The sequence below is a fragment of the Lutra lutra genome, chromosome 14, assembly GCF_902655055.1.
Source record: "Lutra lutra chromosome 14, mLutLut1.2, whole genome shotgun sequence".
In the NCBI taxonomy this organism is placed as follows: Eukaryota; Metazoa; Chordata; class Mammalia; order Carnivora; family Mustelidae; genus Lutra; species Lutra lutra.
Window position 1 is genome coordinate 64,955,760 of NC_062291.1, and position 22,851 is coordinate 64,978,610.

Genomic DNA, 22,851 nt, shown 5'->3' on the forward strand with positions numbered 1-22,851 from the left:
TCAGGAACTGCTCTTTGCCTCCCCAACTGGCTGTCTTCTTGGCCTCTGTCCCATGGCTGTCCTGACAAACAAAGAGGAGAGGGAGTCTGCTCATCTGTGCTTGTGACATCTCTTTGAGAGCTGCCTCAGAGCAGCTTCCTACTACTGGGTCGTACCTTGCAAAACAGCAGGAACTTGGAAGGACACAGGCCTTAAGATGACCACTGAATAATGACTCTTCAACCTCAGGATCTGCATTCTTCTCTCCCAGAAGCACCTGCTTTCATCAAGTTCCAAATTCTCAGGAAAGTAATAGATTCTGTTTCTTTCTATCCTTGGAAAACCTGTATATGTTGTGATCAGGGAAATAAAGCAGAAAAAAGAAAAAAGGAATTCAAATGGTCACAGATATGTATGTTTATTATTTTCCAACCTGTTTAAAATGTTAGAATTGCTTTGCAGTGGAAAACACAAATATAATAAAATGTCAGTGACTGGACCATGCATCCAACTAACGTGTATTCTGCTACATGAAAGTAATATGCCAATGATGGGTGATACAGAAGTAAATAAAATGTGACCACTTCTCAGAAAGGTCTTACACTTCAGTGGAATACAGGAGGAAATGCAAGTGACACAGAATATTGGAGGAAAAGAGAAATAAATGATCTATTCCCAGAGCCAGCTGAAATAGGTTAAAAATGTTGCTTCTACTTTGCCCCAGGAGAAGGAAGAGGGTGACATGCAAAAGCCAGAGTGTCCAATCTTATCTTCATCTTTCGGGATTACACTTTACAGTGTATTTTAAGGATATTACTATTCTTCCTGGATACTGGGTATAATCACAGTTTTTGGAAGCTACAAAAAGTCATTTTCTCTTTTCTTGTTTCAAGTTAGGATCCCTTGGGGACACACAAATACCATGCAGATTTGTGACAGTCTGAGATTTGTAAGAAAGGAAGAAAATTTGATATCCCACAGAGGACTAAATGGGTATCTTTCCTTCTTTTAGCCTCTCATCACCTTGGACAGCAGCATTTCCTTCACATTCCTGGCCGAAGGCACCAACACCATCACTGTCCAGGTAGCTGCTGGGAATGCCCTTATCCAGGACACAAAAGACATTGCTGTGCATGGTAAGCCCTGAAAATTGTTCTGTGTTGCCCCCTCCTACCCAATCAATACCATCTGCCTACCCTTATGGCAACCCCTGACTGCTTTGAAAATTCCCCACACCAGGGGGAAATTATGTAGGTCAACAAGAGATTTCTAAACATATCTTCTACCTTGTTCCTGAATAGACACTGAGGCTGCAAGAGAAACTGGCACAGATGGGCATAGATAAGCATCTATTATTCCCTAAGATGATCCTGATGGGGCTCTCATTAGACAAGCAGATATCGTAAGTTGAAGGATGCTAAGCTAGAAAGACTGTCATAGAGGCAGCTAGATCTGATGTCCTGCTGAGGTATCTACAACATGTGTGCAGCCCCAAGTCTTTGTGACCATGGGGACCAGTGATTTCAAAAGAGGAGTCGTAGTTCCCTTTCCTTGTAGAACTCATAGCTAAGTTACTGAGATGAAGTGCATATAACCAATTGTTGAAAAATTCTAAATCCTTGGCTGCAAAGGCTCAAGAATAAGGCTAGGATGGGAAGGCAGAACTAGAAAAAAGAGTGGATAATAAGGCTAACATCCTGTTCTCAATCCTGGAAAACCATTCCTAATTATTAAATCTATTTTAAATCAAGTTTTGCTTCCAACACCATCTCACACAACCTCCCCCAGACCCCTAAAGCTTGCCACTATACCTGGGGCTTTCTAAAAAGTCCTCTGACTCAGAACATACTTCTTCAGCCTCAGTTCAGGTGAGCACCTTTTCCTACATCTCTGCCAATTTGATACTCTCTCATCAGGCACCTGGAGGACTTTTTTAAGCAAGCATTTTTACTAAAGTGTAAATTTAATGCAGAAGAGTACACACATAACAAGTGTTTAGTTTCATGACTTCCCACAAATTAAATAGACCTGTGGACCCACCAACTGGGTCAAGAAACTGAACATTACCCACACTCTACACACAGGATTTTGATCTAGTCCCCTGAGATGGTTTCTAGGAGGAAGGTCAGAGGAACTAAGGGGAAGACACTTGGCAAGGCCTGATTCCAACCAAGCCCAGCTTGTTAATGCTTTATCATGGGCTCTGCACGATACCACCAATAATAGTAAATACTTTCTTCTTCTGGGGTTCATACTTACCTTTCATTTCAAATAATTTTCTTTTACCAGAAGAAGGGCTTAAGATGCTAGGAATCCTACATGGTAGGAGCATAAATCCCCTTCCAGTCACCAAGCCCCACCTTCTTTCAGAAGCCAATTAAAAGGAATTGTAGCTGAGGCCACATGGAAGAGTGGACGATTTCCCTAAAGCACAGTGATTACAGCATCTGCTAGTCTGCCATCCCTCTCTCAGCCCCACTCACACACCTTCTGTCCTTGCAGAATATTTCCAGTCCCAACTATTGTCATTCTCTCCAAACTTGGATTACCACAACCCTGACATTCCTGAGTGGAGGCAAGATATTGGCAATGTCATCAAGAGAGCTCTGGTTAAAGTAAGTCGGCTTTATCTTTGCTTACATGTTAGTGTGTAAAGGAAAGAACCAAATGATCTGTTCCAGACTAAATTTTCATGGGTTAAAACCACCATTCTACAGTTACATAAGGATTCTCTCTCTGTTAAGAGAGATAGGAATGAGGAGGGCAAGGGAAGATGGAGGGAAGGGGTGTGGGGGAGAGACAGAGAGATAGACAGGAGGAGGGGAATTGGCCCTGTCTTTATACCGAATTTTCCTAAGACAAGAGGTGGACCTCTTTAATGAACTAATGGAGGGAGCACTCATTGAGTCTATACAGATCTCATTCACTAGGCTTGTTCTTTGCCCACCAAGAGGGTTTCCTAACCAGGTATTCAGACTCACAAGACTATTGGCTTGCTGTGAGTGTATAGCCAGTGGCTATACATGACAATCCAAAGGCTGCACACCAGAAAACAGAACATGCCATCAGGGTAGTAGAGTTCTAGAGTTAACTCAAGGTAATATTGGCCTTAGAGAGCTTTGGAAGGGTTTTGTTAATGCATTGCTTAGAACAAAGTGCTAGAACATAATGACAAATGCAACATGGTTTTTCAAATGTAGAGCTAAGTCTGACATGTGACTAGTTCTATTAAGGAGGCATGGCCAGCATTTCAAAAGAGCCTGGAGAAAAGTATAATTCACTCTATTCAGGGAAAAGCAGGCTTAGCACATTATTTGTGATTCATTAAATACTTGTGAGCTGTTAGGATGGTCTTTGCGGGGAATACTTGAGCTCGGTTTTATTTATTTATTTATTACGTTATGTTAGTCACCATACAGTACATCATTAATCTTTAATGCAGTGTTCCATGATTCATTGTTTGTGCATAACACCCAGTGTTCCATGCAATATGTGCCCTCCTTAATACCCATCACCAGGCTCACCCATCCCCCCACCACCCTCCCCACTAAAACCCCCAGTTTGTTTCTGGGAGTCCACAGCCTCTCATGGTTTGTCTCCCCCTCTGATTTCCCCCTCTTCATTTTTCCCTTCCTTCTCCTAATGTCCTCCACGCTATTCCTTATGTTCCCCAAAAAGTGAAACTGTATGATAATTTCACTTAGCATAATCTCCAGTCCCATCCATGTTTATGCAAATGGTGGGTACTCATCCTTTCCGATGGCTGCATAATATTCCATTGTGTATATGGAATATATCCATTCTTTATCCATTCATCTGTTGAAGGACATCTTGACTACTTCCACAGTTTGGCTATTGTGGACATTTCTGCTATGAACATTGGGGTGCAGGTTTTCTTTTCACTACATATGTATCTTTGGGGTAAATACCCAGTAGCGCAATTTCAGGGTCATAGGGTAGCTCTATTTTTAATTTTTTGAGGAACCTCCACACTGTTTTCCAAAGTGGCTGTACCAACTTGCATTCCCAAAAACAGTGTAAGAGGGTTCCCCTTTCTCCCCAGCTTCTCCAACACTCGTTGTTTCTTGCCTTGTCAATTTTTGCCATTCTGACTGGTATAAGGGGGTATCTCAATGTGATTTTGATTTGAATTTCCCTGATAGCTAACAAAGATGAACATTTTTTCATGTTTCTGTTAGCCATTTGTATGTCTTCTTTGGAGAAGTGTCTGTTCACATCTTTTGCCCATTTTTTTAACTTGATTATTTGTTTTTTGGGTGTTGGGTTTGAGAAGTTCTTTATAAATCTTGGATTTCAGCCCTTTGTAGTGTCATTTGAAAATATCTTCTGTCATTCTGTGGGTTGCCTCTTTGTTTTGTTGACTGTTTCCTTTGCTGTGCAGAAGCTTTCTATCTTGATGAAGTTCTAAAAGTTCATACTCACTTTTGTTTCCCTTGCCTTTGGAGACATGTCTTGAAAGAAGTTGCTGTGGCCAATGTCAAAGAGGTTACTGCCTATGTTCTCCTCTGGGATTTTGATAGATTCCTGTCTCACATTGAGGTCTCTCATCCATTTAGTTTATCTTTGTGTCTGGTGTAAGAGAATGGTCAAGTTTTATTCTTCTGTATATAGCTGTCCAATTTTCCCAGAACCACTTACTGAAGAGACTGTCGTTTTTCCATTGGATATTTTTTCCTGATTTGTAGAAGATTATTTGACCATAGAGTTGAGGATCCATATCTGGACTCTCTTTTCTGTTCCATTGGTCTATGTGTCTGTTTTTGTGCCAGTACCGTGCTGTCTTGGTGATCACAGCTTTGAAATATAGCTTGAAATCAGGCAACATGATGCCTCCAGCTTTGTTTTGTTTTTGTTTTTGTTTTTGTTTTCAACATTTCCTTGGTCATTTGAGGTCTTTTCTGATTCCATACAAATTTTAGGATTGTTTGTTCCAGCACTTTGAAAAATGCCACTGGTATTTTGATCAGGATGGCATTGAACGTATAGATTGCTCTAGGCAGCAGAGACATTTTAACAATGATTATTTTTCCGATCCATGAACATGGAATGTTTTTCCATCTTTTTGTGTCTTCTTCAATTTCTTTCTTGAGTTTTCTGTAGTTTCTAAGGTATAGATCCTTTACCTCTATGGTTAGGTTTATGCCAAGGTATCTTATGGTGTTTTGGTGCTATTATAAATTGAATCAATTCTCTAATTTCTTTTCCTACAGTTTCATTGTTAGTGTATAAGAAAACAACTGATTTCCGTGCATTAATTTTATATTCTGCCACATTACTGAATTGCTGTATGAGTTCTAGTAATTTGGAGGTGGAGTATTTTGGGTTTTCCACATAAAGTATTGTGTCATCTGAGAAGAGAGGGAGAGTTTGTCTTCTTCTTGGCCAGTTTGAATATATTTTATTTCTTTTTCTTGTCTGATTGCTGTTGCTAGGATTTCTGCCACTCTGTTGAACAAAAGTGGCAAGATTGGGCATACTTGTCGTGTCTCTGATCTTAAGAGGAAGGCTCTCAGCTTTTCCCCATTGAGAATGATATTTGCTTTGGGATTTTCATGGATGTTTTTCATGAAATTGAGGAATGTTCCCTTTATCCCTACACTTTGAAGAGTTTTAATCAGGAAAGGATACTGTATTTTCTTAAATGTTTTTTCTGCATCAATTGAAAGAACTGTGTGTTCTTCTCTCTATTAATGTGTTCTGTCACATTGATTGATTTGCAAATGTTGAACCAGCCTTGCATTCCCAGTATAAATCCCACCTGGTCATGCCGGATAATCCTTTAATATACTATTGGATCCTACTAGCTACGATCTTCCTGAGAATTTTGGCATCCATATTCATCAGGGATATAGGTCTGAAATTCCCCTTTTTGGAAGGGTCTTTTCCTATTTGGAATCAAGGTAATGCTGGCCTCATAGAAAGAGTCTGGAAATATTCCTTCTGTTTCTATTTTTTGAAACAGCTTCAAGACAATAGGTATTATTTATTCTTTGAATTTTTGGTAGTATTCCTGAGGGAATCAGTCAGGTCCTGGCCTCCTTGTGATCATTCTTTTCTATCAGTTTTTCTTCTAGAGCACTAATTTGTTCTTCTGCCTCATTTACCCTAGCTGTTAGAGTATCTAGATTAGATCGGATCTCACTGATAGCACTTTTAAGTTCTGCCAGATCAGCTCTCACTTCTGCCCTTGGAGAATCTATGTTGCCATTAATGGTTTTCTCCAGCCTAGCTATTGGCTGCATAACTGTTACCCTGAAGTTTATTTCTGACATCTTACTTCTATCCATACACATTAGTTCTGTGGCAGAGGTCACAGTCTCTGAATTTTTCCTGTGTTGGGTGTTCCTCCTCTTAGTCATTCTGTTGAGGGGGCGTTGAGGGAATGTACAGAGTCCAAACTATTGACTACAACCCAAGCAAGATGTGCTTGTTTTATGGGGACCTTAGGGTTGTCGGCCTCTTGTTCTTCCAGCCTGTCTTCTGGGGGATGGTCCTGCCGTGCTGTTACTCAGGCAACCCTTTTTGGGCAGAGTTGCCCTACCTCCTGTGGGGGAGATGGGCTCAGTGAAAACTGGTTTTGGGGGATTTTGTTCTCTGGTGGCTTTCCCTGGCTGGCAGCTTTCTGCATCACTTCCAAGAGTCAGAGCAGAAGTGATAGTACCCAAACTTCTGTCTCAGAACAGAGAAATCACAGTTTGTTCTCCAGAAAGCCCTCCAGGTCACACTGACTTTGTTTTTGTCTGTGCTGGTAAAAAACACAGTGTCCTGGGTTGTGTGCCCCACAGCAGCTCTCCCAGCCCTTGATTCTAGGTCCGAATATGTCTCTGCCCTTTGTGCTTCTAAAACCGCCAGCTGTCCCCAATCCACACATATGCCCCCACAGCTCCAGGATTCAGCCTGGGGGGCTGTCCTAAAGTCCTTTTCCTGCCACTGCTGGTCTTCAAGTCTGTGCCTGGTCTGCAGCATGGGACACTTTTACACTCCTGTGTTACTTCACCTTCCCAGTGCCAGCACTTATGGCAGCTCCCTTCCCCTTCTGTTTGTCTTCCAGTATCTGCCCACAGAATTACAGCTCTCTGCTTCATGCCTCAAAACCAAACATCGGAGATATTCTGTTTGTAGAGATCCAGATATATCTTCTTATATCTCAGGCTGATTGGTGGGTGTTCAGAGTGGTCTAATAGATATCCAGCTCAATTCAGGGAACTCGTTGAAATAGGGTCCCCTACTCTCCACCATCTTGCCCTCCTCCCTTGGAGCTCAGTTATAAAGGATACATATGGTTAACAGAAAGGTTATGTTGTCATTCAGGTAGAATGAACAGTATGCACAAAGCCATGGACTATTGAAGGAGTACAGCATATTGGGCAAATGGCAGAGTTTAGTGTACCCAGTCTACAAGTTGTAAGGCCATTGTAGCTAGACTTGAGGAAGCATGGTTAGGGCAGCTCATGAAGCATCGGAGAAGCCTGCAGGGGTCCAACAGATACCCAGTGGGCACGGGAAGTTGGAAAAACTCTTTCTTCTTTAAGCAAAAAATGCTGACAATAGATTTATATTCAGACACCCATTCTGGTAACAGTACAGAGGATGGGCTGCAGGAGAGAAGTGAATAGGTGGGGGAGAAATTTCACAAAAGATGACCAGTTAAAACACTATTGCAGTTCTCTAGACCAGAGGTAACAAAATCTTGATGAGGAAGGATTCAAAGGTTACTTGAGAAACTGAACAGTAGAATTGGTGACTAATAGTATGTAGTGGGAATAAGAGGAAGAGAATCTTTCTGATTCCAGAGCAGGGAGGAGATGGTCTTGTCCTTAGTTGGACTATGTCAGAGAAACATGCTTGAGGAGCAGTAATGGTGTGATTGATTGATTGATTGATTGATTTGAGAGAGAGAGAGAGCAAGCGCATGGTGCGGGGAGGTGCAGAGGGAGGGGGACAAGCAGACTTCCCACTGAGCACGGAGCCTGACATGGGGCTCCATCTCATGACCCTGAGATCATGACCTGAGCTGAAATCCAGAGTTGGACGTTTAACTGACTAAGGCACCCAGGTACTCCAATGATGTGATTTTTTTAAAGTGAGTTTGGAATACATGAGGAACAGTTGGGTGAAAATAACCAGGGGAATTGAAAATGTGGATCTGAAGGTCAAGTGGCTGTACCCTGACTGAAGGCAGAGATGTGGGAGCTGCAAGTATGGAGGTGATTAGATGCCCCCCCCAGGAGGTGGGGGGCAGGGCACACGTGAATGCTGATGCTCCCTAAGGCAGAGGGGGATGAGCCAGGGAAGGACTTCAAGAGGGAGCCGACCTAAAAGAAAAAGAAGAAGGAAAAGAGAATGATTCAAGAGAGCATTCCAGTGGGACATTGTCTACTGGATGATCTTCATCTTAAATCTTTTCACAAAAAGATTATTCATAGAAAGGGATGGAAATGTGACTGCTCGTGCATCCCTATGACTGTGAAACATCCAGAATTGTGTATATTTTGCATGATTGTGCTTATTAAAAACATACTAGCTTTTTAATAAATAACTTGGTAATTGTAATAATTATACTAATAAATAATAATCAGCCATGTCAGTTGATGCCTGGGCCTTAAATCTCATGAGGACCTGTCCCTTAAATATCCCTTCGGATGGGATTAAGTGACTCTAGACACATAGCCCCAGAGTCTCCCCAAGGTTACTAACTGATTGACACCCCCCCCCACACACACACACACTGAGGCCACTGTTCCCTGGGACGAATGGTCAGTGCAGCAATGGCACTCACAGGCTTACCCTCTGCTCTCCATTGGGTGATTACCTGTGCTTTGCCCTTTGGAATGGTCTCCAGAGACTTGCTTCCCCTGGTTGGTTAGGATGAGGGATGAGAACTTTTTGCCCCATAGACTTGAGCACAAAAACTTCTAGCTACTTGGGATCATGCCTTTTAGCAGGAAACCAAGGCATTTGGCAAAGCCAATTCTAAGGGATCCTCTGTGTTTGGTGGACTTTTCAGGTCTGAATGTTACTTGTTAGTTTCCTGCAAGTGGGTATTCTCACTGTTATCACGTCCCTGAGAATGAACTCCAGTCTGTGAGCCGAGTCCCAAATAGGAAACAGAGCTGAGCCAATGGGAAACAGCCCCTCCATTTCTATTCAATCCAGCAACTCTTTATTGGGTCTCTACTCTGTGCAACCATCTTCAGAACAGTGATCTATCCACAAAGACCCCCAGGAAGTTCGAGTAAACATTCATAAGAACCTTTCAGAGAAAAGATTATATCAGCCAGATACATTCATGTCACAGTCAAGATGATCGAAGTCCTTGAAATGTGGTAGACATGGTATCTGGAAGTGCTCGGCTTGAGAGGCTTACTTGGAGGAGGTCACTGCAAGTGGCGATAGTGAGGGGAGACTTCTTGGAGGAGGCAGAGTTTTGTTTTTGTTTTTGTTTTTTTTGCCAAATCAGAGACCACCCTATTTGAGTTAGCACAAGAAGAGGATGTGTTCAGGAGACACTTAGGGAAGAATAACCATACTCTACAGCCGGCGGTGGGTGACTCAGCATTTTGTTTGCTTTAGGAATTTACCTCCAGACAGAAGCTTCCTTTAAGTTTTTATCAAAAAGCAATACAATCCTTTTACTAAACGCTCAGGCATAGGAAAAAAACTCACTCATAATCTCAGTATCTTAACATAACTTTTAGTATTTTATTTCGCTTTTTTACTCTTACACATTTCTATTTTTATAGGGCTGTAACCAAAGAAATGTAAGGGAATAGATCAGAATGCAGCAATCATAAGTGTTTTTCCATGTTGGCTGACTGTACTAATTATCATCATAATGGTAAAATAGCATTCTATTGGGTGATCATACCATTATTTACTTAAGTTTTTGCATATTTGAGTTTTCCCCATTTATTTGTTACTATAGATAATGCTTTTCTTCCTGTTTGTGGCTTTTTCTATATTTTGGATCATTTCCTTAGGGCAAACACCAAGTTACAGTTACTGAATGAAGGTCTGAATATTTTTATGGCCTTAAAGTAAGTCTTTTGAAAAGCAAACTGGCAATGTGCATTGATTTTTCGTGCTGCCAGCCACAAATGAGAGAGCGCTTAACTGAAGCCTCACCAGTATCAGTGATTTTAACTTAATACAAAAATCCTGTAGTAAGTGAAAATTGTGCTGCTTGTCTTGTTCTTTTTTAAATTTGCATTTCCATGTTTGCTTGTAACCTCCTATTCCTTGCTCGCAGCCGGTATGTTCATGTTTTTGCCAGAAGCTCTAGTCCTCTCTGTGCAGAAAAAAAAATGAAAAATATGGGAGGAGCTTTAGCCAGTGTTCCCAGCAAACAATATTTTAAAAACCGCTGTAGTATTTTAGTTTCGGTAAAAATGTGTGTAAGAGCCAGAGGAGGTAGTGAGACTAATCATGGCACCTTCAATGGGAAACAGAAAGGAAGCCTGGATATATCCTGGGCCCTGTGTCTCCCATGTTGGGTAAGGCGGCACACACGTGAGCCTTGTACATGGGTGTATTCCGCTCCTTGTGATAGACTCAGGGAGGCTGGCTTGTCCACAGCCTCACTTTGTGGTCTCTGCAGGTAACCGGTGTCCCAGAAGACCAGATCCTGGTGGCTGTGTTCCCTGGGCTCCCCACTTCAGCAGAGCTCTTCATCCTTCCCCCCAAGAACTTGACGGAGAGGAGGAAAGGCAACGAAGAGGACCTGGAACAAGTAAGTGAGAGAACGCGTGGCTGGGGTACTGTGTGCTTGTACCTCCCAGTCAAAGGGCACACAACCTCATCTCCAGCCACAAAGGGAAGGGAGCTTCCTCCCACTGGCCCAGCGGCCTGTCCGTCTTTCTGGAACCTGAGGCTGTGAGGAACAGCAGGCTTGCCCAGAAGGTGCCCAGGTGCACACAGACTAGAGCATTTGGCACGCAAGAAGGGAAGGCATTCCAGCAGTTGGCATTCCTGCAACTTCCTCAGGTCTCCTGCCCAGTGACCTGCCCCTCCCGCCGGGGATAGAGGGGGGCAGACATTGGAGAGAGAGGGAGGGATTTGAGTGTCCCTGTCTATATCTGGGAAAATAGGCTTCTTGTCCTTAAAGATCCTGGTCAATCTAAGTTCCTGCTTTAGGAGAGAAAATGATCTGCTTTTAAACATGCTTCTGTGGAGAGAGAAGGACTGTTTCATCGTGTTTTGACTAAGGAACCAGCATGTCCAAAGGGACTGTGGTTTACCATCCTGATCAAATGAGCATGTAGCTCCTGTGATGGGCATGCCGTCTCTGGAGTAAAGGAGCTGGTTTTCCTTCTCTCACTCCCAACTCCTACTGGGCTCTCATGGGCTGTGCTCTGCCTCACCTTTCCCTGCCTGCCTATGACACTAAGTCATAGAGGTAGAAAAAAGTGAGTCCACACAAAGCACACATGCTCCCACATGAGGCAGTCATGCAGACATCTTCTGTGTCCCTTCGGTACTCACCTGGCTGTCACTTCATCCCTACGGCCGTCCACAGCCATCCTCAGGCAGCAGAGATGCTGACACAGTCTGCTCCTCTGGAAAATGAAGCAGATAGTCGTAGTGCAGGGCTGCATATCCAAGTCAGCCAGAAATAAAATCAGCTTCTCAATGCATGCATCACTTTTACAAGACCTCTTTATTCTGAAATAGCAAGTGGCATGTGTGAACTATATTTGGAAGCTACAATATCCATTCGTTTAGATAAATAGGTAATTACGGTGATGAATAGCAGCTGTGATGTTAAGGCGCGTCCAGCCAGATAAGAATTAGGGACCACAGCCCAAGTCGGCCTCAGCTTTCATGTGGGAATTACAGAGTGATTAAATCGGTGTTATGTGTTCCGCGACTTGCTGGGGAAAAGTAAAGAGGAAAAATTATCCCATAAAAAGAAGGCAGCTTCTGCCTTGATGTCTGCCTCCCATTGTCTCCAAAAGAGCAAAAGCAGAGGAGTGGGCTGAGGACCTACTTCCCCCACTTTAATCCTGGCAGGGGCTGCCCTATCTTGTGTGTGTACTTCATTAGATTAAAGAACCAATGATGGGTTGATGTCCTTTCATTGGAAACCACAATAGGTTGCGCTACGGTGAGTTATAAAGGCGTGGATGAGAAAGCACTGATCCAGGGACTGAATGATACATGGAGGCCTGTCATCAACTATGATTCACCTCTCTCTCTCTCACTCCACTCTCCATAAGCAATAACATATAGCGAATAATACCTACTGCTTCCTTGGCCTCACAGGGCTCCAAGAGCTGCGAGCACCAGATGGATGAAAATGTCCCAGTATCCTGTCTCCTGATTGAACTTGATCACTGTTTGCCTCTTGACCCTGGTTTCTAGCTCCATGAGGGAAGACTGTCTCATGGCATGTCTCCTGTGCATCTCTCCCTCTCTCTCTCTTTTTTTCCAGATTGTAGAGACGTTGTTTAATGCTCTAAACCAAAACTTGGTGCAGTTTGAGCTGAAGCCAGGGGTTCAAGTTATAGTGTATGTCACGCAGCTGACATTAGGTGAGTGCCTGCTGGGATCCAGGGGGAAATGGGGATGTGATCTGTTAGCCTGGGGAGAAAAGGGAGGAGATCATTATCAGACACTTCTCCACAAATGCCTGAAAATAGCTTTGTGGGCATGGCTCTTGTGTGTAGTGATGGTTACAAAAGATTAATCTTTCTTGGGGCTTCCTGTTGTGGTAGCAAGAAGACTTCTCATTAGAAGTGGCTTTGCTGTTGAATCCCTGGATGACCTTGGGGGGAAAATCTACAGTTTCCTTGGGCTTCAACTTAATTGTTTTTTGTTTGTTGTTTGTTTTTATCTGCAAGTTGGGATTATAGTGGGTAGTCCTCCGGGTCTCTTAATTTCTCCAATTCTCCAATTCCATGAATCTTGGTTGGGAGGCCACATGAGATAACTTTAAAACTCCTTTTGATTTACAACAGATGAATCTAAATTGATACAGAGATCAGCTCTAGTGATTGATTTGTAAAAGGAATTTTAAAAGGTATGTCCCATTGGGTGTCCACTACTGGGTCTCCAGGAGTGACTATTTGCTAAATATCTATTATTAATCTAAGACTTTTCAGATTGTGGAGGTTCTAAATGTGCCCACCCAGCAGTGTTTTAGCAGAACCATGTAAAGGAAGAGAATGAAACATTGCATGACTATTGAGTCCAAAATTCCTAATGGGTAAGCCATAATTGTGTTGGCAGGCACTCAGGCCATCTAAGAGAAAGAGCACTGGAGCCCCTCTTTTACTCCCCCTAGCTAGATCCACATTACTCAGTTTACACCAGAAACAGTAGGTTTATCCAGGCAGAACAGAGGAGTTTACTTGCCCTGAGAGGCTGTGATTGAGGGTACTATCTTCATTATTGAAACCAAGCTTCCTATGCCCAGGTAGCACACAGCACAGGACAGTTGGAGACTGGATTTAAGGATGGGACATCAGCTGGCCTCCTTTCTCTGATGAGAACTTCCTCCATCTAATAGCTTCCAAATGAGCTGTCTGCTTTTTCCTCCTAGCTCCATTGGTGGACTCCAGTGCTGGTCACAGCAGCTCAGCCATGCTTATGCTCTTATCAGTGGTGTTTGTCGGCCTGGCTGTGTTCCTGATCTACAAGTTTAAAAGGTATGTGCTAATACTGCTCAATTTTGATATCAGGGCTAGATTCTTTGGAGCTGATTCTTCCTTTAGCCACCATTCCTAAGCTCATCCCACATATGTGAAATTAATTCTCTTTGAAGCTCTGTTTGGCATTGGGGGAAGGGGAAGGCAGGAATGCCTATTCTTTGAGGATTGAAGAATAAATGGGTTTAAGAATCTGAACTCTATCCAATTTATAGGTATATTGAGTCAAGAAATTAAAGGATAGCCGATGAAATCAATTTATTATCTTTAAGAGAAATGCAAAGAATTTTCAGACCTTACCTAAATTTCTAAAATAAGGTCTTAGGTTTTCAGGAGGTATTTTCTACAGCTTACCACCCATTTAGGGTGGTTAAATAGAGGAAATACAGCTGAAATCTAGTGCACACATGGACACACATGTATGCACGTGTGCGCGCATGCGCGTACGCACACACACCCACCCACCACACACACACACATACATTTTCTATCCTCTGTTGCAGCAACCTGGTCTCTTGTGTGAATTCGCATGCTAAAAATATTCCACCTTTATCCCTTTCCTTCTTTTTCCTATTTCTAAAGGGCAGTTGATCAGGAAAACCAAACTTTGCATGTACTCAGAAATTCTGTTTGAAGGCCACAGAAGGGGTGAAATAACAGGATACTTACTAAAACATGGAATTGAAAGCAATAATTCTGGACCATTAAGGTACAGAATAAGGTCATACTGCCTTCTAGAGGTGTCCTGGTTCAGAGTATGACCTTTGCAATGAGACAGACCCCCAATTTTAACTTGGCATTTTTAACTTTGGGCAGTTGAATCTGTCTCCCTATGCCTTCGTCTCTTTATATGTAAAATGGAGAAAACAATACCTAATAGGCTTGCTGTGCAGTTTAAATATGGTCCCATCTGTCCCTGGTACATACTAAGTAATCAACAATGCTAAGCTATTATCGATAAGAGAGAACGTGAGTTCCCAAGGTGCCTTCTGTATCACAACACGGCACATGGTAGGTTCTCAAAAAATCTTATGAGTGGCATGGAAATGTGCTTCATACAAAGACTGGTTAAAGTGAAAATATCATTAACCATTCTGGAAGCAAAACTTGGTCCTGGGAGTCTTTCTAGACACTGAAGGTAATGCTTTTAGATTGTGAAAAGGACCCATGGTAAAGGCTGTGCTCCGCCTTCTCCCCCAGGACTCATGAGCTGCCCTCTCGTGGACAGCTCAGGCTTCAGAACACTGGTTTTCCTCAATACACATCTCCGCATTACGTAACTAGCAGGAAGCCTTCAACACCCTCCGTATCAGGACACAGAGAGGGTTATCCTCCTACTCAGTTAATAGACCAGTATGTGAGTTCATATCCTCACGGATCAAGACCTGTGAACCCACCTGCCCATTTGGCCTTTGGAGATGGGAACAAACCCTCGCATCACCAGCAGAGAACAAAGATTCCATATAGAAATGGTTTAGTCAAGGCAATGCCCATTTGTGGATGTACTTCAGTTCCATACAAAGCACACTTTAATTCAACCAAGGATTTGATTGTGGGGAAGCCCAGTGGTTGCTGGAGCTTGAAGAGCAACTAAACCAAATGTGTCACCTTCTGGCTTCTAGATCCTCATGGTTGCTGAGGATAAGGGCCAGTAAAAGTCCTACAGAAAGTTATTTGTGTCAGACATCTCTAAACTAAGGCAAGGCATCCCTGAGACTTGGGAAGTTTTCTGTTCTCTTGCAAATGCTGCTAAACTCCCTAGACAGTCAATCTATTAATGTAGGCATCTTTCAATGTGTACACTAGATTTCTTGAATCTCTGCCGGGTAATGACATCTCTGAATTATTCTACCTCTGTCATTTCCCAATATCAGCCTACTCTTCCTGCATCCCTGACAGTGAATCGTGTAACTAAGGCCACAGGGAACAAACATGACTCAAAGTGAGTAAACAGGAGAGTCAGCTAAGTACACTTACAATCATCTGTTACCTTTTCTTTCCTAAGCACATTTTGTGGAAGTCTTCTTCCCATTGCTCAAGCCCTTTGGTTGAGGTCCTGTTGGATCTTCTTTTATGTTTTTGGTCTTTTTTACCCTCCCCATCACCTGGAACTCTCGTGATGGCTCTATGGAGGGTGCCAGGCTTGCGGATAAGTAAAGCTCAGGTTCTTATCTGTGTTTCCCAGAGGCTCCTTTGTTTCTTTAATGACTGTCCAGTAGAACTTTCTGCAGTGATGAAAATGCTCTGTAATCTATACTGTCCAATGCAGTAACCACTAGTATGACTGAGGAACTGAATTTTAAATTGTATTTAACTTAATTTAATTTAAACTTAAACATCTGCACCTGGCTAGCAAACAGGCAGAACATCTAGAGAACGCGCAGCTCTGTTTCTCTTTCCGGATCACTAGCCACGGTGAGTTTTCAGACCCAACACTTTCTTTGTGTAATCATCAGCATCTACTCATTAAACCACTTATTCACCCAACAAACATTTACTGAATGCTCACTATGTGCCAGGCACTGAAAACAATCTCAGTGCCCCAAGTGGTCAGGTAACAGGGGAAAAATAAGAGAGCTACCATGAGCCCCAAGATTCCTTTATGTAAATATCACCGTTTCTCATATTTTATCTTATTCTTGAATAGTTATTTTCTAAGTTTTAGACAAGGTAATTAGAAATCATTATGACATGGCTTTTATTATCTGAAAATTTTGCCCAACAAAACTTCCTATCTATATTGTAAATCTGGTTTTTTTTTTCTTTCTTTTTTTTTTTTCCTGGCTGTCCAAGAAAATTTTTGAGCTTTTATATGTTTTTCTGGCCTTTTCTTTCTTTCTTTCTTTTTTTTTTTTTTTTTAGCAACTCTTTCATTGCAGTCTGAAGCCTACTTGCTTTAGAAAAATTTAGAGAGACCTAAATTTCCTCCCACAGGCTCCTAACACTTAGAGCTGGAACAAACAAAAGCTAAAGTTTTTTGGGGCAACTCGGTTGATCCATCTTCCTTCTCTTATTAAAACATATATAAATGTGTAGGCCAAGAAATGCCCCTAAATCTCTTTATTTCCCACGTTTCTTACCTGCAAAAGTGGGGCTTAGTCTGATATTCTCCCATAGTCCTCCCAGTGCACATGTTAGGAGATGTAAAACAACTTGACAAGTTTTTAAAATGTACACATGAGGATGTAAAGTGGTATCCCTTCCACCCCTCTATGAAAAATGTTAAAGAATTTTCTGCCTGTTGTTTAGAGATTGAAATAAAGTGAACAATCTTTGTAAGGGCGGATTTATTCAAATCCTCCCAGGTATCACTGGGAAAGCAGCAAGGGGGAGGCAGTGAACTCTGGCTACAGTTCTCAAATACACAAACTTGTGGGATCAGGAAGAGTTTAATCACCTCTGACACCTGGTAACTATTACAGCTGATCCCACCATTCACGAGTAATATGTACTTTTATGATTAAAAGAAATCTAAGTCTGTAGGTTGCATTTCTATTTAGATGAGAGGGAAATAAGGACCAGCATGAATTTTTTTTTTAAAGATTTTATTCATTTATTTGACAGAGAGAGATCACAAGCAGGCAGAGAGGCAGGCAGAGAGAGAGGAGGAAGCAGGCTCCCTGCTGAGCAGAAAGCCCGATGTGGGGCTTGAACCCAGGACCTGGGATCATGACCTGAGCCGAAGGCAGCGGCTTAACCCACTTAGCCACCCAGGCGCCCCATGAATTTTTAATTTGGAGAGCCTGGGATCTGCTGCCTCACATGCGATCTACTCATTTAAGGTCCTTGTAGATTGTAGATTTTGTTAAGCTGGTTTAGACTAGTAGGAGTCATGAGGACACTTCTCTCAATGTATGAAAAGCAACCATTAAAGAAACAAAAACTAAATGTGAAGGAATGGAACCACTCATGTTTCCTGCGTCTTTTGGGATCTTTCATAGTGAATTAGCTACAAGCAAACCTCATTGATGCCCCATCCTGTACCTCATTGGGGTTGGATTGGGGAAGGGAATGTAGAAGCTTGAAAACACCACTGGTCGGTCATAGTGGAGCAGAGTGATTCTTCTTTAGAAATGCACAGAATGTTCTGGATTGAGGAAGGTGTCAGATACCTTAAATTTTAATAATACTCTTCCTAGTGATCAGCTCAAGAAATGTCTGGATTTTTCTTAAACTGATTTCCCTTTCATTTAACGGGGTAAGAGAGGTCTCTTCTAGAGATAATATTCCAAGGTAAAATTGTGGTATTTTTGTTTGAGAATCTAGTATCTGAGAGTAGAAAGAGCACGTGTTTTGAGGTCATCTATTCATTCACTCAGAAAACACTTGCTGCCTATGAACCATGTGCCAAGCACGGTGCTCAGTTGCATGTGCAGCAGAGAAGATAGAGAATATAGACCTGGCACACATGGGAAGCAAAGTCAGCAGGCTTGCCTCTGACATCATCCTTAACCCAGTATCCTATTCATTTATTCCATAACCACTGTTCCATAATTCTGTATTTTTCATAGGAGAGGTGGGGTGGCTAGGAGAGGTCTCTCAGAGCTAAGTTCTGAAGGACAAAAGGACACCATCATGAGAAGAGTAGGAGGAGGAGTGTAAAAGAGGGCACAGCTGGTTCCGAGTCTCCAAGGTGGGGACAAGTTTGATGTACTAGGTTCCTGCAACTCAAAGTTTGGGGCTCAGACCAGCAGCCTCAGCATCACCTGGGAGCTTGGCAGAAATGCACTATTTCACCCCATCCTGTCCAGACCTATTGAGTCACAAATGCATATTAGCAAGAACTTGGGTAAGAAGCACTTCAAGTCTGAGAAGCACTGGGTGAGAGGAATTCATAGGAGACTACAGGCCTGAAACCCAGTGGGTCAGGGGATATGAAGAGGGGTCAGAAGATGAATCCTATGAGAAAATTCCAGTCTCAACTGGCTGGTCCTCCAAGTCCTCCAACCTTAAGTCTTCCTGTCTTATTTCCAAACCTAAGCCTTTGTGTCTTTGAAGGAGATTATTTAGCTTCTCTTAATCCTCGCCTTAATCCTCTCCACAATCATACAAGGAAGTTATTGTTAACTCCCATCGAGCATATGAGGAAACTGACTACCCAGGTATTTAAGATCTTTGGCCCATAGCTGGTGTTCTGAAGATAATAGCAATGGCTAGAAGCCTTTTCTTTCTTGGCTCTTCATAAAGGAAACCAATGTGGACTGATTAAATTGATACAAACTTAGAGAAAGATTTCTTTTCACTGTGATATAACCATGTGCATCTCAAAGTCCAGCTCCTTGAAAAACTTAATAAAGGAGAAGTATTTTAAGGGTTTTAATGCATATCTGCTCAATGGCATTGCCTTTCTGTTGATGCCTGTTTGGTTTACCCCAGAAGAAGGTGCATTCCTCATGGAGTTCTGTGGTTTACATCTACCCTGGGCATCTGGTGTCTGGCCTTGTGTTTCTTGGCCTCACAGCTACAGTGTCTGGGTGACCAGCCCCTTTCCTAGATGTTGGCCTGCCCTACAAATAGCTTCTTCCTCTCCCTTATGACCCAGAATCTCCTAGTGGCCCAAGTTTGACGTACCCTATGATCATAATCTGATTTTTTAAAGGAAAATCCCCTGGATTAACATCTATGCTCAAGTCCAACACGACAAGGAGCAGGAGATGATTGGGTCAGTCAGCCAAAGTGAAAACGCCCCCAAAATCACACTCAGTGACTTCACCGAGCCTGAGGAACTGCTGGACAAAGAGCTGGACACCCGGGTCATAGGTATGTGTGCTGGTACCACTAAGCTCCTGTGTCCTCTGTCCTCCAAATGCGGGGGCAGTCAGCCCATCTGGCCTGTCCTCCAACTTGTGCCAGACTGGAGGGAGGGCTGGGAAACAACTGGCTACAGAGACACGATTGTGTTTTAAAATTTGGCTGCCCACTCTGGCCACATGAAAGTGTCAGATTTTTTTTTTTTTTCCTCAAAAATAGACCAACATCAAAAGTGCTAGAGTCGGAGTCGGGGAGGTTTGAGGCCAACTCTCCATTGCTGTTGCAATATACGTTAGCTTGTCAGTTCTCACTGTTGTCGTCAGTGGCGTGTAAGATGACGCACCATTGCTCCCACCTCGTGTGCTGGTGTGGGAGGTAGCAAACTTTCAAACATAGGTGACAGAAGCCAGAGAGCTGGTAGGATAGACCTAGCCAGGTGTCCCATGTAATAAAAACCTATTAAGCACCCATTCAACATGGCCTTGGTCTATAGCAATAAATAAAACAAAGAGCCCTGCCCTTGTGAAATTGACATCCTCTTTCCATCTGTCTGTCCTCTCTCCCCCGCAGGAGGCATTGCCACCATTGCAAACAGCGAAAGCACAAAGGAGATCCCCAACTGCACTAGTGTTTAATATCAACCAGCCACATGGTCAACCATCTTTCTGACTTTATTTTTGATGATTACTATGACTATTATTATGGAAAAATGAAAATGTCTTTTTTACCTTTTGTTTACCAAGGGCCCCTTCATAGATAGTAGGCAAATGCTTAGCTTTGGGAGGCAGAAGGCATTCTTAGCTGATTAAAGTGAGACAAAAGGAACAAATGGCCGCATTTGTGCTAAGGGCAAAGGATGCATCTTCCCATGGCCTTCTTGCTTTATTCTGCCACTGACCGTGTGAGGACTCTCTCTTTCCTTGTGGTGTCTCTTCTTCTTTTTTAATTTTATTTTATTTTTTACTTTTTTAAGTTGGGTTGGCTTCTCATTAACCTCCCATGCCCCCCTCCACATCACCCACACCCTACCCCCAGCACACACACCCTAAAACACAGAACATTTCCCAGTCAGATGTGCAGGAGGTGGGTCGGCGGGGAGTGAAAGTAGCCGCCGAAAGCGCGCACACCTTTACGAGAGAGGCCCCGCCTCATGCATGCCAATAGCGAGGCTACAGATGGCTTACTGTACATAATTAAAATGTAAATAGCTTTTTATTTCCTAAGAAATAATTTAATGTTTAGTAAAAAAGAAAACAGAAAAAAGAAAGATGCGTGTGTTGGCTTATGCACTCACCCTCAGAGCTGACCAACCCCCAGGCCTGCTAGAGGTGTTGGGTTCTGGATGCTCTCCAGTTGTCTGTCACACTTAACTCTTACATCTCCATGTCCATGCCATAGCTGGTTTCTGCTTCTGTATATAAAGCGGGGGGAGGGCTTCTTTGGGACAAGTCATCAAGGAAGGACAAGAGTGACATCCTAGAACATGGGGGGCTCTCTGTGCCATTGGTGATCCAGATGAAGGTGCAAGATGAAACCCACGAGAGACTTCAGACTGCAGGTGAGGAAACAAGGCTTCCCCTCCAGAAGGAAAGCATGGAGGATGTTTATCAACCTGAGAAGATGGGTTTTCTCTAAAGAAGCTTGACTGCGGACCAGATAAGGGACAGTAATTCTTTCTGGCTGGAATCCATGGAAATGTATAATCCTTCTGAAGAATTCTGGCGCTATTTTGAGCTCAGAAAAGTCCCCCGGTCACCAGGTGAGGCCTAGTGAGTGCATCTCAGCCCAGGAGGAGTGAGAGCAGTTGGGAGGGGTGTGGCATTTGTGGCATCACAAATCTGTGTAAGCCCTTGCAGGCCAAATAGGGGGCTAGCCTTTCCCGATATTAGTCAAAGATGATTTTAGCAAAGCTGTGCTATTTGCTTGTCAGATGTACACAACTTCCTTAAAGTCAAATGTCTGCCTTCAGTTCCCTTAAGATAGTTCTTGCCTCTGGGGCGAGCGGCTTTCAAAGCCAGCCCTCCTGTTCCCAGCACCCCGGCCCCTCCGCCCATTCGCACACACCACTTCTGTTCCGTAGGGTCACTCGAAGCCATGCCGTAAGCATTGTTTTCTTTTCAGGCTCAGCCTGAGTACACTTGTTTTACAAAACGATATACTGTATATATATATATGGGAGGAAAGGCCGGATTTTGTACCTGTTAACTTTGTGAGATATCATTCGCCTTCTCTGTGAGACCCTGAGAGAGTGCGACCTAGAGAAGTCTGACTGGCTACAGCATAGATCGGGATAAGGAGTGCTTCTAAAGATCCTGCTTTTTCTGTTTCAAGGGTTAAATGGGGCAGACAATTGCAATACTTGTACTAAATACTGAAATACAAATGCATGAGTCATGTCTATATATACAGTATATGTACATATACTGTTCTTGATTTTATTGTTCCATTTGAATATTTCTACTGTAAAAAAAAAGATAGTGGTTTTGAAATTGTTGAAAATAAATGTATTTTTGTACATCAAAGCTATATACCTGGCTGAGATGTTTCTCTTTGGGCTTGTTTTCTTTACCTATTGCTATCCATCAGCTATTGTTGCAGTAATGCTACAGGGCCCAAACCCAAACCGAACAAATAGCTTATAACCCAGATATTTATGTTTTACTCATGGATCTCCAGGTTGGTTGTGGTTTGACTGAAGGCCATCGAAACTGACCAGGCTCTCCTGAACTAGTCCAGATGCTAGGTTCAGTTGGGGTCCAGGCTTGCTTCATAACCTGTCATCTTCTAGTACCAGAAGCCACCCAGAGCATGGTTTTCATGGTGGATTTCAGAATTCCAAGTGAGGCCAGCAGGATACTCTTTGTCTGTAAGGCCTTGGCTCAAAATGGTCATTCTGTTTACCATCATCTCCATTCTGTCGACCAGAGGAAAGCACAGGCCATGTCCAGCATCCATGGGTCAGGGAAAGGCTCCGCCTCCTCTGGTGTAAGGCACCACTAAGTTGTATGGCAATAGTGAAATAGAGGATTCCGCTCTAGCGGAGGGCATGATGTGTTGAGAACAGTAGTAACAATAGTTCAATCTACTCATTCATTTTTCTCTGGTCCTGTGGCTTTCATTAGGTGGTCCGTTTTCAAGTTTCCCACCAACACTTGTGGCCAGGACTTCTGATCAGAAGGCCTGGTTAACACAAGGTCTTAGACTTGGTGTTGGATCCCATTCAATGATAGATAGAACTGCAACGCAGGCCTTGTAGCCTTTAGCAGGGGAAATGAAAAGAGGAGAGGGAGCCAAGAAGACATGTATTCTTGTTTTTTTCACTATTATTATTATTATTATTATTATTAACCTTCTTAATACTGTTTGATTCATCAAACCAGCAATAGCGCTTATCTTGCCCGCTGCTGAGGAAGGAATTTGGAAGGATAAGTGAGTGGTTCTTCTCCACATTAGA

General features: G+C 42.9%; 1 protein-coding gene across 4 annotated transcripts in view; it reads left to right on the top strand.

Annotated features, from left to right (window-relative positions):
* SORCS3 (sortilin related VPS10 domain containing receptor 3) overlaps positions 1-21,919 on the top strand; it is a 601,218-nt gene extending 579,299 nt beyond the window's left edge. For all 4 annotated transcript variants that reach the window (XM_047703327.1, XM_047703328.1, XM_047703329.1 and 1 more), the window contains 7 exons: positions 992-1,115; positions 2,482-2,594; positions 10,598-10,729; positions 12,431-12,530; positions 13,541-13,646; positions 19,246-19,406; positions 19,968-21,919. In XM_047703327.1, the coding sequence (XP_047559283.1) occupies positions 992-1,115; positions 2,482-2,594; positions 10,598-10,729; positions 12,431-12,530; positions 13,541-13,646; positions 19,246-19,406; positions 19,968-20,032 (801 nt within the window). In that variant the 3' untranslated portion in view covers positions 20,033-21,919. The remainder of the gene's footprint in view (positions 1-991; positions 1,116-2,481; positions 2,595-10,597; positions 10,730-12,430; positions 12,531-13,540; positions 13,647-19,245; positions 19,407-19,967) is intronic.
* Positions 21,920-22,851: the final 932 nt, after the last annotated feature.